Below are 15,486 nucleotides of genomic sequence, written 5' to 3' on the forward strand. Positions count from 1 at the left end.
TGGCCAGAAAACCAGTTTTATGACCTAAAATTATTCAACTTTGATGCCAAATATCTCGAAAACAATGAACTTCGAAGTAAATATGGGATACTATACTGCTTAAAACTGTTGCTGTTAATATGATAAGCTACAAAAACATAAGAAAACTAAGGGATTCAGATCGAAGGTCATTGGGGCATGGGATCCCCTTAACGTTTCATATGCGAGTGGTGGTTGGTTTTAGAACGATTTTTCCCACGATTTCACCACACATATGAAAGATTAATCTAAAATATATTGATATAAACTAACACGATTTTAACTCATAATTTCAATCAAAATTAGGGACGGGATTTCGTCTTCGTGGAATCCAGTGATTAGCAAAATGTAAGGGGGGAAAACATCCCATTGTGTGTAGGCAAAGTGACAACCCTAGCGTACAAGTTAATAATCAAGATCAAGTGCGGGTAGTTCGCAAAACCCGCGCAGCAACAAGATGTTGATACAATTCCTCGCCAGTCTGCCTGTGACCACGAACGTAAGTGTAAATCACGTGTAAAAACTAACACGAGTTTAAAATTATAATCTAAAATAGTCTAGAAGGGTGCAAATAAAGATAGAAGTCCAATAAGAAATAGTTTATTGCATTATTCTAACAAATCAGTCCATCCCCTATCGTGTAAAATTGAACATAGATTCACAAAGTCACATTAGTTGATTCTACGAAAAAGTAACGCGAGTCACGATTTTTTTGCGTGTATTTTATTAACCTCCTAAGGCCCAAGGTCCTTACCTCTTCAGTTCGATGTAAATCCCATTCAATTGGAACAGTCGCTTTTGCTTTGTTTCGTTAATTTTTTTCCAACAACGCAAAATCAACTTTATTTACTACAATAAAGGTTCACATTTCAATGGCAAATTTGGGATTTTTCCTTTGTATGGCTGGGCCTTAGGAGGATATTGGTGCAATTTATATCGAATAAAAAAGCACGTAATAAATTGGTGACCCGCATTACTCTTGTCCTGCCCCTAAACCCTACAGCTAATTTATCTTTTTAGCCATTGTCATACATTTTTAGACATAATTGCATATTCACGATCAAAACTTAAAATATAGCAAGCTTTACATTGCTTTAGCCACAAGAGTAATTGCACTTGATTCAATGCAGTCTTAGAAAAAATGCTAAATTAAAGGCATGTGCACACCGAATGTGTGCGCTAAAATGGAGCCATACCTACACTCACACGTCACGCAAGCGATGTGCCGTCACTCATAAGCATTCGTATATTACAACGCGCACATGAACGTATATGCACACGCACCCGGTGTGCGCAGGTCTATATAAAAACAAAATATAGTACATTTAAAACGCTTAATAATAACAATCTTAAATAACAAAAAAAAAACCAATTCATTTATAGTATATAGGCTTTCTACACAGTAGTATATATATATACGAATTTCATTATACTGATTGTATGCAAATAGAATACCCGTAAATAGGGCTGCATTTTACCTATTTTAATGTAATTTACTTTGGCATAATTTGGAATGTCTTTTGAATAAAATAGTACACGATTTACACGAATAAAATAATGCACAAAGTTGTATTACGTATTGTTTGAACGCCAAAAACACCTTAAGGCGTCGTAACTAGTCGTGCCCACGGCGCCATGAACACATAATAAGTGTTATGGTGTACGTTGACAAAGTAACCTTCACACTTTCAAGTAAGGTTTACATTCGCTCGCTTGCGCCCGTGACTTTGGCGTCTGAGTGACGTTTTTGTTTATATCCAAAACCAGTAAATTATTTATTTCGTATAAAGTTGTATCGGTAAGAGAGCTTGCCAATCGCTGATTGATTTTCTATAATCTACGTATTAATATTAGTATTACTTCCACACCTGTTTGGTAACAAAATCTTAGGGACTTACGTAAATAAATAAAGACTGTTATTTCTATACAATTGTGTTCCTCAACCTTATTATTGTTGTAGATGGCAGCATTTTAGTAATGCCATTCCCAAATAGTACATGAAGAAAATCTTTGCAAGGAAATAACCAGGTTTTACAATATTCACATCTATTTTAAAATTATAACTATAATTTCATATAAAATTTGAATTATTACGCCTTTCCATAAGCCCCGAAACGACAAAGATTTCATATACCTTATTATATTCAATTATTTAGTACATAAACCTGTTACTCATTAACTAAAGATTATAACTTGTATATAATGTAGTATGTTTATGATTTTCAGGGATTAAAACGACACTAATAGGTTTCCCGGATAAATAATGGCGTCATACATACAATCGATAATAATCGAAGTGTTTCAGATTTACAATGTTATTTAAAAGCGCTAATACCAAAGATAATATGCTTATATCTGCAAAGTTGTGGACATTCGAAAGAGACTTTCACTAGATGGCGTTAGTATAAATGGTAAAATTTAGCAGACGCCATAGTCATTATATTCCATAATTTCCATCTCAAACAAATGTTTTAATATTAATTTGAGTTTCAAAAAATCAGTAACATCACAACTCCTTAAAATGCTTATCCATCTCCTCCATACCATCTTTTTCCTCCGGCTTGATAACTTTAATGTAATTCACCGGTACCAGCCCGGCTGTCTGTCTGTCGGTACTACCCATGAGCCAGCCGCTGTTCCACAGCTGGCCCTGAAGATATTGTGGTGCGAGGAGGATGACCTGGCCGCTCCGGAAGCTGAGTTCTTGGGGTGTGGTGGCTTGGAATTCGTGTTGGGCTACGGAACGGAGCGGGTTCTGCCAAGATGTTGGGTCATTTACTGTGGACAAATTAGAAAAGGGGTTAGAAAACTTATAAATTAGTAACTAATGAGCTAGTAGTGACAGAGTCCCAGAGGTAATGAGATAATTTAGCCCGCCAAAAAAAACTAGCTTGAATTTTTACAAGCTTTTTATTAAGTCGCAATGTATGTTATGTATGTCCTATGTATATATAAGTATGTTTGTACAAGTCAAATCTTGCAGGTTAAATTTGACCCACTTCCTGACTTCCAATGAAGCTGAAAATTTGCATACATATGTAAGTCAGGTGACAATGCAATATTATAATACCATCAAGCTGATCTGATGATCGAGACAGGTGGTCATAAGAACTCTGTGATTAAACAACGAAACCTAATTGTATTTGGGGTTTTAAGGATCGTCTCAATGAGTATTCGTTGCCTGTGAAAAAAGTACAGTCAGTCAGCGAAAAAAGCTTGTACCAAAAATGAAGTTTTTGCAAAAAAACTTATTAAATTTGGAATTAAATTTTGATTATCATTTCGGGCGTGTTTCATACCAATTAGGTATAAACTGAAATAAATGTCATACACTAAAGAAGAAGCGACCAAGTCCACCGGTGGCGGAGGCCGGAATCGAACTGGCTGAGTCTTCAGCTTAATTTGGCTATTTGATTTTATTACAAGGTATTATGGTTCTATTTCGCATAGCCAAATCTTACACACGTTTCCCACCTTTTGCCGACGTTTTAAAGTATTCTATCCCGTATTACTAAGGTATTAAAGAGACGCCACACTAGCGTCTCCCGAGCGTCTGCGTCTAGTTAACCCTATAGCTGCCGCTCGACGCAACGTTGGCGCACAACGCAGCGACGCGGTTTTCCATAGACACCAACGCTCAAAAGACTCTAATGTGGAGTAGCCCTTAAAGTATAACCACAGAATAAATAATAGTACAGAAGATTCACTCTCTAACAAAACGCGTCTATTACGACAGATATGACCGCTAGGTGGCGCATGCGCGAACAGGTGTCCGTGCCGTAGCGGTGCGCGGCAATTACTATGGCTAGACTTCAGAACTGGGGGCGGCCGCATGTACTTGTAGCGGCGCGACGAAATCGCAGAGTGAGTTACGCCTAGTATAACTTACGTCTCTCATTCACGCTGGTAGTAAGCCCACTCAGCATTCTTAGTACGATGTACGGGGCGGCGGCAATTACTCCAAAGAATAGGAGAATAGGCCAGCTAGCGCCCTTGGCACGTTGTTCGGGTGTGCCTGTGCCGGTTTGCGTAGCTGCCACTGCTTCTGCCCATGCCTGAAATAATAATAAATAAATAAATATTATAGGACATTTTTACACAGATTGACTAAGTCCCACGGTAAGCCCAAGGAGGCTTGTGTTATGGGTACTCAGACAACGATATATTTAATATATAAATACATAGAAAGCACCCATGACTCAGAAACCTCATCTGAAACCTGATCTATACTTATCACACAAACAAATGCCCTTACTGGGATTCGAACCCAGGACCATCGGCTTCACAGGCAGGGTCACTACCCACTAGGCTAGACCGGTCGTCAAAATAATAGATTGTGATTTAATATGCTGGAATTTGAAGACTGCTATAGGAAAAAAAAAGGAAGTGAGTATATTAATGTATGTTTTCTTTTCAAAAATGTACAATTAATCAAATTATCAATCAACATTTTTGATTACGATGAAATAAAAGAGCTTGGGCAATGGGCAATATTAACCTTTACAGAACGTAAGTTGCAAGAACGTAATAATGTTGGATTCCCAGGCGAGGCTTTTACATAAATCCGAAGTTTGGGGAGTCGTTGATAAAAATATCTAAAGCTGGCCTACACTTACCGACTGCATCTAAACTAAAATCTTTAAAAACTTGCAGTTGTGCAGTTCCACTGCAAGCTGTTTCCAATCAAAAATAAGCCATTCAATTTATACTTCTACCCATCCTTCCAGTTTTATTTTAGTTTAAAACAGATAATTTGTAGGTCAGAAGCTGCATCATTTCCGCTGAGACAAAAGATTACAAATGAGTGGCACTTGATAAAAGACAAATAGTAGATTGTACAACAAGGGCATAAAGCGATCAATTTTTATCCGAGGCAATTAAATATAATATATAAGGATAAAAATTGACATTCATACCCGAGTTATACACTCTGCTTTTCACTTCGATTGTGAGTAAAATATAAAAAAATATCCAATATTGTGGGTTATTTTACCGTATTTATTTAAGACTTAAGAAATTTAATTGTACTCGGTTGTGTCGCAGATTGTATGGCAGATTTCGGACTTCATTGCTAAGTCAATAAGGGTCGTAATAGATGATTTTACTTTATGCTCTAGATCTAGAACATAATAAGCAACTTTATGTCGTCTACGCACGACTTAAAGTCGAACTTAACGAGCATGAGAAGTGAAAATAATAAAATAAACCTAGTAAGATAATGGCAATAGTAACTGGCTTACTATCTTGCTGATAAATGAAAACAAGATATCGAACTTCATACCTACAAGGGATCTTTTAGAATTTAGATAGTTTTCATACCTACGTTTGATTTTCTAGTTATTAGTAATCGCAAGGTCAATATTAAATGTCATTTATAAACCCCCCACGCAAAAAAAGGTGTTATATGTTTGACGCCAATGTCTGTCTGTCCGTTTGTCTGTCTGTGGCATCGTAGCTCTTCAACGGATGAACCGATTACGATGCAGTTTTTTCATGCTCGCTCGTTCAACTAAGACGTACGGTATTCAAAGGATTAAATACTGACCTTGAACTCGTTCTCAGTCCTAATTCCAAGCATGACCATCAACTTCCGTACGAGCCAGTTTAGAGATCGCACCACGGCGAACGTCGACCAGAACTGCGCGAACAGCGATCTTAGACGACCAAAGTTCTCTGCAACACCTGCAATCATACGAACACACATTGAACTGAGCTCACACACTCAAAATGATGTCGATTGTCCTTTTTAGGGTTCCATACCCAAAGGGTAAAAACGGGACCCTATTACTAAGACACCGCTGTCTGAAATGAACCGTGATAGCTAGACAGTTGAAATTTTCACAAATGATGTATTTCTGTTGCCGCTATGACAACAAATACTAAATACAGAATAAAATAAATATTTAAGTGGGGCTCCCATACAACAAACGTGATCTCCAAAAATACTGAGCCTAAAATTTTGAAAAAAATACACAAAATAATTCTTTACCTATAGCTGACAAAAACTTATTAGAAATGTGCAATCAAGCATGAGTCGGACTTAATTACTTAGTTTTGATCCGAGCCCTAAGGGTTTTTTAAAGACATTTTACTCACGTTTCACATAAAAAAATACCCGTAGGGGTCGGATCAAAACTAAGTAATTAAGTCCGACTCACACTTGACTGCACATTTCTAATAGGTTTTCCTAATAGGGTTCCACCCTTGGAACGCGAGTCCGACTCGCACTTGGCCGATTTTTGATATATTTAATATAAACCAAATGTTGCCAGTCATTTTTGCATAGACAAGACTAAAATAAAAAAATAAAATCATAAAAACAATACCTGTCAGTTTCTCATCATTAAGAATCTATTGTTAGGTGTGTGTAGGGAAACATTACAGCCATTAAATTTAAAGTAGAAAATACTCGATTCATAAACTCCTAGTACTATTATTTATTCTGTGACGTAACTAACTCTTTATGAATAAGTCTGTAACAATCAAACTTACCTAAAATAGCTCTAAATGAGCTGGTGAGAGCAAAGAATGTGTTCTCAAGCATCATGGCAACACTGCCAACCGCATTGACTAGACTTTGTATTGAATCAAAGGCAGGTCGCGAGCTTTCCTCTGCCATTTGGATAAATCTGGAAAAGATACAAATTGTATTTTAACCACACATCTATATTTTTAAGCAGGTGTAGTTTTAACTCATATTATAGTTATATAGGCTAAAAATGTTATCTATCTTCATGTTTACATTGAGTTATATAATTTGGTGTGAAACATTCATACATGAAGATAATTACAATATTTGTTTAGGTACACCATTTTATAGTTCTAACACCTACATCTAAACATGTTTTGTGAAATTGTTATACAAACAAAATATTTGTATGACATCTAACAAAAACAATAAAAAAGACAAACCTGTTCTCAATATCGCCATACATTGGTCCATATCTGTTGTATCCCCCATAAGGCGACATACCACCCATACCTCCTCCCATACCCCCCATCCCATAGCCACCTCCAAAACCCCCATATCCATAATTACTATATCCCATCCCTCCCATTCCCATGCCACCCATACCGTACGAATTCATCCCCCCGTAAGAATACCCAGGGGTCATAGAATAAGACGGCTGTATAGCCAAGTCAGGCCTAGGTGGTACAACTGGAGGTCCTAAAGTACTATTTGCAAAAGAGGTAGATGGGATCGGATTTCTGAAGGCGGGAACAGCTCCACCAGGCGTCACGGCTGCATTCGATAAACAAGGGTCAGAGTTCCCCTCAAACTTCGCTTGTTCCGTCATCGTTCGAGCTACGCACTAAAATCACTGTAACTTTCACGTATATTACTACGCGGTTCACTGATTATCTGTAAACGCCATACGGTGCTGCACAATCTTTAATTTATAAAGATAAGTATGTTTACACAAATACGACCGATGAACTCGAGGAAAGGAGGAACTTAAGATTAATCGGACGTCAAATGAATGAAATGAAATGACGTTCCGTTTGTTGACATTACTTTTTATTTTGCCAGTTAAAATAAACTATGAAGCAAAGACACATCATAGACAAAAAAAATTAAAAATAGTTGGTCAAGCACGTCAAGCAAATCTTGTCAGTAGAAAACGGAATAGAAAATTTGAATTTTGCGCCTATTCTTACTGACAAGATTTGCTTGACCAACGATATATAAAACATGGAGACTGTATAAAGGAGCCAAATCTCTATGTATGAAAAGTGTCCATCAAAAAACAGTAATTAGGCGGCGCCACCATACACCGAAATACTACCAAAAACAACCTACGTAATTTGGTCGGGTTATTTGTTGCCTTATATGGTTTATGTTATACTCATGTCCCAGAGCCTAACTAGCGCCACCGGAGAGATTAGGAACTATTATTTAAAGCTGAAAGCGGTCACTTTTACAACAATTCTGCCATAAGAGATTGCGATCCTTTCTATACCATCCATAATATAAAACATAAGCTATAGTTGGTCAAACCAAATTGTCAGTAAATAAGAACAAAAAAAAACTATACTCATCCTTTTCTTTTGGGTGCCAGTACCAATCTAAGATAGTATGATTCTCTCTGTCTATGTTTGAAATTAGACAGTCCTTTAGCGCGCTCCAGACTACGCGGCCCGAAGCCGCGAACGTGAGTGTGGAGTCGATTTCGCTGATTAGCGAACTAGATTCCACACTCGCGTTACTGGCTTCGCGCCGCGAATCGCGCACGAGTGAGGAGCGCCTTTTAGACAAACTATAAGCCACTATAAGCGCGCTCCAGACCAGACTACGCGGCGCGAAGGCGCGAACGCGAGTGTGGAGTCCATTTCGCTGGTTAGCGAATTAAACTCCACACTCGCGTTCGCGGCTTCGCGTCGCGAGCGTCCTATTCCTATACATCTTAAACATGCAATGCAAATGTAATTATGTGCAGATTTATTTAATTTCTGAAGTAAGTAACTTTGAAAGCTAAAATATTTGTAAAAACTAAATGAAACGAAATTGAAAGTAAAACCAAGTAAAACATTTAAAAAAAGCAAAACAATTTGTTTATGGTTCAAAGGGTGTCAATAATTTCAATATTTGGATTTAGCCAATTGTGGTTTTGTTGTTTTTTCTATAATTGTGACAATTTACCGTAAATAAAAACAGAAACAAGTGTTGTGCAGTGCAGTGTTTATTGTTAAAATTTAAATCCGTAAGTAATTTTCTTTTATTCGCTTAGATAAGATGAGAAATTGATCTTTACTTTGTGTCACCGACTGTCATCCTTTCGTATCGATATTCCTAAATCTTTTATTTTTTATTGTTTAGTGTTTTTACTCGTTTACGCGCTATACATTTGATTTGTGTGTAAACATATGCCAAGTTTGTTGTAAGAAAAAGCGAAATAGTAGTTTTTATAAGTTTGATACGGACTACGGTGGCATTTCTTGGACCGGTTAGCATAAATACCGCGCCGAGAAATCAGTGTCAATTTTATTGTCTCGTTTAGAGCGACTCATACGCCTTAGAACTTGCCTCCTTATATATTTACAGTATATGTACACATACTAGGCTAGGAATTTTACAAGTAAATCATTACATTTTATGCTATCACTGTTATCAGTAACATTAAAAACATTATTTTCTTTTTTAAGGTTCCGTACCCCTAAGGGTAAAAACGGGACCCTATTACTAAGACTCCGTTGTCTGTCTGTCTGACTGTCTTTCTGTCACCAGGCTGTATCTCATGAACCGTGATAGCTAGACAGTTGAAATTTTCACAGATGATGTATTTCTGTTGCTGCTATAACATCAAATTCTAAAAACCCTATACAACAAACGTGATTTTTTTGCCGATGGTACGGAACCCTTCGTGCGCGAGTCTGACTCGCACTTGGCCTGTTTTCGTGGAGATGTATATAAATAGATTTGTGCCACTAAAAGTAGGTGTCATTCTCTGAGAGCAGTTTTTCACGACCGGGCCAAAATCATTATGAATATGAAATAATAATGTTGATATTTTTTGAAATAGTATATGTCAATACCTATTAGTTGCATTTACAATGATAGCCCTAAGGATATTTGTTTATCTAATATATTTTAAACTGAAATAGATATCATACACTAAAGAAAAAGTGACCAAGTCCACGGGTCTGATACATGTCTTTAACCTTGTGCCTACGTTTGTTCTACTCAAAGGACATAGACCGCCGTTATATATGTGGTATATAGTTCAAATTACAAATACGAGTAGGCAGGAGGTTAAAACAAGATTCGAGCCCTACACCCCAGCAGGGGGTAACAAGAAAAGAAGAAGAAGAAGAAAAGGAGGTTAAAACTCTGTTTCCCGTGTGCTTTCCCGGTTTACAATTTTGCCTTTGACCTTTAAAAGCAAGTAATTTTAGTTGTACCAGATCAGGTTTTAAATTAGGAATATGTAGTAAATTACATTTAAAAAATACAGTAAAAAAAAATGTTCTTTAACAAAATAATAAATAAGAAACATGATTGAACAATTAACAATGGAATTATGTGAACCTATGCAAAGAAAGCCTCCTATATTAATAACAAGCAATCAAATTTAAAGAAATGTGATGTTATATAGATTTGTGTTAACTATATAAACAGTATGGCAGGCATGTTGACAATAAGATCAATTCACTTTTTACTTCACATTCCACTAGTGACTAGTCATACCACAGATAGATATGTGCCATTTTCAACCAAAAGGGTACTTATTGTTGGTTGTCAATAAGGTGCTATTTCCTTATAGCTTCAATTTGAAATCAACCTTATCGCCAAGTGACAATGGTACCTTTTTGTTGAAAACACATATAACTCCGTAATAGATGGATACAGTCTAAGGAAAAAATGTGCCTCGAAAATCAACAAAATTTGATTCTCGATCAGATGGTGCCACTACCTTTGGCCTACTCTCGTATAGATGGCGTTGACGGTTTCGTTTGTTATTTAACAATTTTAACGCATATCAATGAAAGAACATGGGTCAAAACCATATAAAAATAATTAATGCAAATATTGCAAATAAAAAAATCATTTATCCATATAGGGAATTGTAATATTTTTTTGGAGAAATAAATTCTTAAACCATAAACCATATGACTGGAAGAGATCCCTTATAGAGTAGAGTATAGAGTCCGCCTTTGTACATTGTATATATTTTTGTTCTTTTATTGTGTTTGTAATGTGTCTTATGTACAATAAAGTGTTTACATACATACAACAACCATTTTGATTGTGTGTCGATAGATGGCAGTGAATTTACTGCTGTGGCTACAAAATTTACTATGACAGTACCGCTTTATCCTATTATATCCTCTTTGTACTCTTTGGTCATATCCCAGTCATGTAATCATAGATGATGTGTATCAAGGCCTAACTTATTAACCTTTTGACCGCCAAAGACGGTAAATCACGTCGTCGACATTTTGTGCCACTCACGCCGCCGACGTCATTTGCCGTCCAAACTTAATTTATCAAAGACTCTTTAATAAATAACTATATTTCTTTGTTTGTATTTGCATTATTTTATTTTGCCCTTCTACTTTATTGTATAACTTTATTACAATTCAACTATGAATAGAAGGTTAAAAAAAAACAACATTATGTTATAATACGACTTACCCAGTAAATAGCATAGCTAGCCACGCCAAAAACGGCACTTGACGTCGCCTAGTGATGTGACCGAGTCATGGAGGAATAATATTATTATATGAAAGTAACAATCTCCTAATAGAAATCGTTTCGCGCAGTTCCGACAAACACGCTAGCGCCATCAATAATAGATATGGCTTAATCCCATACATTTTGTAATAGGAGTTGTTTTTGCTAAAATAACTGCTATTTGTGCTGTTACGGTACTTGTTTTCGTGCTTAATTTAAACAACTTGGTTTAAAAGACGGTACTGACCTTTTGTGATAATGTAACCCCTTATGCATTTATTTTATTGTAACGATACTGCAGTTTGCTAATTAGTAGGTAATAATAATCGACAACGGGTTTGCACATCTCTGAGTAACGCGCGCTTATCAGTGTTCCGTGCGCCTATGACGGCACTTCACGTCCGATGCCTGACGTCACCACCAAGTAGTGATGTGGCATTATTGAGAGATTTGAGTGGAAGTTACAAGTACATTTTGATATTTAAATACGTTATTTAAAGGTTTTTAGTAGAGCTAAAAGCCAGAATTATCTAATATTATATTGTAAAACACCTGTGTAGTGGTTCTTCTAATCTAAGTATGTCAAAAACGAAATCAGTGAAAATATCGATATCCTGTTTTGTAATCACTATTGTTCTCTAAGGTTTTATTTTGCTTCATTGCGGTGTCACGTCGAGTTACGTCAATGCTTGGCGTTCAAAAGGTTAACACCTGACTCTGTATTAGTCAGGGCTTTAATGATTAGGTCTCTATAATGATATATGTTTAGTGCTAAGATAGCATCATTGTATGATGCATAATTGTATATTTACTTTGTGAAATAATATGTTATTAGCAGGGACCAAATACCAGTATATTTTTCATATAAATCAAGCGGTATTCAATTTCGGTATCATGGTTGTTTGTGTATATTTTTACACTTAAATTAGCTAATCTGATCAGTTTATAATAATAATAAAAAAATACTATTCCTATATTTCCTATTGAGCACTACTAGTCTAGCTAGGCCATTGCATATCAGACCTCTTAAACTGACTCTGTCGAGTTAAACTGGGACGGCACAATGCAACAACGCCGCACGACAACAAAAAGCAGGAATTCCGCTGACGAGCAAAACGTCCGTCTGGCGGCCTGCTGGCCTACTTACGGTAAACGTGTAGCAGCATTTACTGAAATTTCAGGGAGATGTTTACTACTTAACATTAACTTTTTAGGGTTCCGTACCCAAAAAGTAAAAACGGGAACCTATTACTCCACTGTCCGTCTGTCTGTCTGTCCGTCTGTCTGTCCGTTTGTCTGTCTGTCACCAGGCTGTATCTCATGAACTGTGATAGCTAGACAGTTGAAATTTTTACAGATGGTGTATTTCTGTTGCCGCTATAACAGCAAATACAAAAAAATCAATAAAATATTTAAGTGGGGCTCCCATACAACAAACGTGATTTTTTTGCCGTTTTTTGCGTAATGGTACGGAACCCTTCGTGCGCGTGTTGTTCGCCTACTTCGTAGTACGCTGCGTTACAGTTTTGCTATGTCCGTCTGTCTTTTCGTCCGCGGCTTTGCTCCGTGATTGTTAGTGCTAAAAATCTGAATAGATAAGTTAATCATTCATACCGACGACGTGGTAAAATAAAAACTAGAAAAAAATGTTTTCAAGGTAAAGTGGGTAAGATTTTTTGTTTACGTTTACTTTGAAATATCTTTTGCTACTCTTGTTCTTATGAGTCTAGGATCATTAAGCCAATCACAGCTCAGTATGTGACCAAATAAAGTAATTCGGCAACGCGCATGTAACTCCTCTGGAGTTGCAAGCGTACATAGGCTACGGATACTGCTTAACATCAGGCGGGCCGTATGCTTGTTTGCCACCGACGTAGTATAAAAAAAAAATAACCCACTGGCGACCCAGCCTTAGGCCAGGATTACACTTGTAAGTGTAGTATAGCTGTGTCCCTACTTACGTAAGTAAAACTTACAAGTGTAATCCTGGCCTTAGGGTGCCACTTACGCGTCGCCGGAAATGACGCTCGCCGGCGACGCTTCCCCGCGGCAAACGTTCTCTGAAAATTTTAATTTCGCAAAAATCGGACGAAGGAGGTTTTGACACACTTTTATTAACTTCATATGTAAGTAAGTGTTTTCATTTTTCATGTATTTTTTTTTCCATTATGTCAATATCCAGAGAGGAAAATGGGGAAGTATGTATGGAGAAGCTGCAATCCCGTTTCGTCATAACGGACATAGGTAACTTACAAACAAACAACCCTTTTAGATCAGATTAAAGCGATATTATGATCATGAATATCGGTGGTGTGCTTATGACAATAAAAAATACATGATCATACACTACCGCTCATAACTATTTAGGCACTCTTAATTTTTTCCATACAATTGTATACAAAATAGACTTTCAGAATTATACCGCTAAATCGCAGTCGGGTAACAGTTTTTTGTGGAGTTTACTTTTTTAATTTAACAGAAATATCAAGCTTCTGATGATGTATTAAATATATTAATAACGGGTCACTCACGTGTTTTAAGTCGAAAACGCTCGACATGTTTCACCCCGTACCGAGAAGCGTCATCAGGAGCTTGCGTCGACGGTGACGGACCGGCGCAGACTGCGGGCCGCAGCCCTCCGCGCCCGATGACTCGGCGCGGGCGCCGGTGGCGGCAGGGGGGGCGAGAAACTACCCTCGTTTACGGCATTATTGTCAAATGATGGGTTGCACACAACACTCACTACGTCATTCGCTAATGGTTCGTCCACACTGTCCACCGACGTAGTACCCAAAACAGTTTTCCAGCTCGGAGGCACTGACTAACCACAATCACGGGTACATTGCCTATTTACCAAATGGCAAGCGTAAAAAATGCACAAATCGTTGCAAAAAGTAAACTCGAAATTTTAAAGGATGTCTTTGGCAACATTTTGAGGCTCAATATATTTACCTAACTAAAAATTCAATCCAACATGTAAGAGAGTCATTTGCCTGCGATCGAACAGTATGATTTTGAAAATATTTTTTGCATACAATTGTATGGTGAAAATTGCGGGTGCCTAAATACTTTTGAGCGGTAGTGTATATCTATAGTGAATAAATATGGATAAAGCTGGCATTCTATAGCATTCAGTAACTCCAAAATTTGTAAAACCCGTAAAATAATATAGTTGTAAAGTCACTGACAAAGTATACTAACTCCTAGTTTCATCCACCTCATAGTAATAAGAAGTTTAAATCCACGTCCCAGTGCTAAGCCCGGAAGAACTCTTTAATTCCTAGGTTTTAAAACTTTCCTGGATTTTGAAAATTACGTCGTACGAACGACTAAGCTAACTTAAACCCTTTATCAGAGCGGCATGTAAGAGAGTAATGTTTTTTACACACTTTTATTTAGCTTCGATGTGTATAGTTTTTTTTTTTATATTTTATTTTATTTATTTTATTTTAATAAAAATAATTAATGCAAAAAAGTAAAACTAAATTACAACATACAACATGTGTATAGTTATATATTTTTGTTCAAATCTTGTAACTTAAATTTGAACCACTATCTGATGTCTGACTTAGTTGAAATTTGGAGTACTTCCGTAACTCCGATGACAAGGATATGTTAACATTGAGCTGATGATGGAAATCACTTATCGATGGAAAAACACAAACAAATTGAATTTTGGCTCATTAGAAAGGCAAAGGTCTGGAGTATTAGAACTGTTTTTCGGCGTTTGACGCTGATGATTATTTTTCTGGCCGTATTTTTGGCATTTTTGCCCATTTATCACAGAAAAAGGAACTCCTAGACCTGAAAATCTTCAGAGAATTGGCGTTTGTAGCGTCAAAACTAAAATTGATGAGATAATTTTGATAAAGTGTCAATCGATTCGTTTATCTAGCTTGAATGAGATAGGTTACAAGTTTAACTGACTTTGAAAGAGGTTTTGATAAGAAAAAACGTTGTTGGATTAAAATTTTACTTTTTACTTGCATTGAATACATAAATAAAATATTTTCTAATTCCAGGTGCCCCCCTCCGAGCCGGTCTTCTTGGTAAGTACATATTCTAATACACACATATAATTACTGGTTATATATTTACATGGTCGTTGGTAAACACTCGTCGGTACGCGGTAGTGACGTTTATATTTACTTTCGATTAAGCCTAAGCAAATATTTTACCTAGTCCTTGATGGCAACATTGGCAACCTATTGATTATGTTGGCAACCTACTTCACTATCATAAACGGTCTGGCCTAGTGGGTAGTGACCCTGCCTGTGAAGCCGATAGTTCTGGGT

The 15,486-nt window shown here is 36.8% G+C and overlaps 1 protein-coding gene across 1 annotated transcript; it reads right to left on the minus strand.

Moving 5' to 3' along the window:
• Positions 1-622: 622 nt before the first annotated feature.
• Positions 623-7,488, minus strand: LOC134750884 (peroxisomal membrane protein PEX13). Its single transcript, XM_063686121.1, has 5 exons — positions 6,931-7,488; positions 6,511-6,647; positions 5,564-5,700; positions 3,908-4,073; positions 623-2,796 (listed from the first exon to the last, which is right to left on the minus strand). Exons 1-5 carry the CDS (start codon positions 7,314-7,316, stop codon positions 2,525-2,527), a joined length of 1,098 nt encoding a protein of 365 aa, XP_063542191.1. The 5' UTR covers positions 7,317-7,488; the 3' UTR covers positions 623-2,524.
• Between the last annotated feature and the right edge of the window lie 7,998 nt (positions 7,489-15,486).

This window comes from Cydia strobilella, chromosome 21 (genome assembly GCF_947568885.1).
Source record: "Cydia strobilella chromosome 21, ilCydStro3.1, whole genome shotgun sequence".
NCBI lineage: Eukaryota > Metazoa > Arthropoda > Insecta > Lepidoptera > Tortricidae > Cydia > Cydia strobilella.

Excerpts from the sequence above, each read along its gene's own strand:
- LOC134750884 (XM_063686121.1), bottom strand. The coding sequence starts at position 7,316 with ATGACGGAACAAGCGAAGTTTGAGGGGAACTCTGACCCTTGTTTATCG. Across the intron at positions 4,074-5,563 it reads GGACTGAGAACGAGTTCAAG|GCATGGGCAGAAGCAGTGGC; the intron begins GTCAGTATTTAA and ends TTATTATTTCAG. Across the intron at positions 2,797-3,907 it reads TACCAGCGTGAATGAGAGAC|TAAATGACCCAACATCTTGG; the intron begins GTAAGTTATACT and ends ATTTGTCCACAG.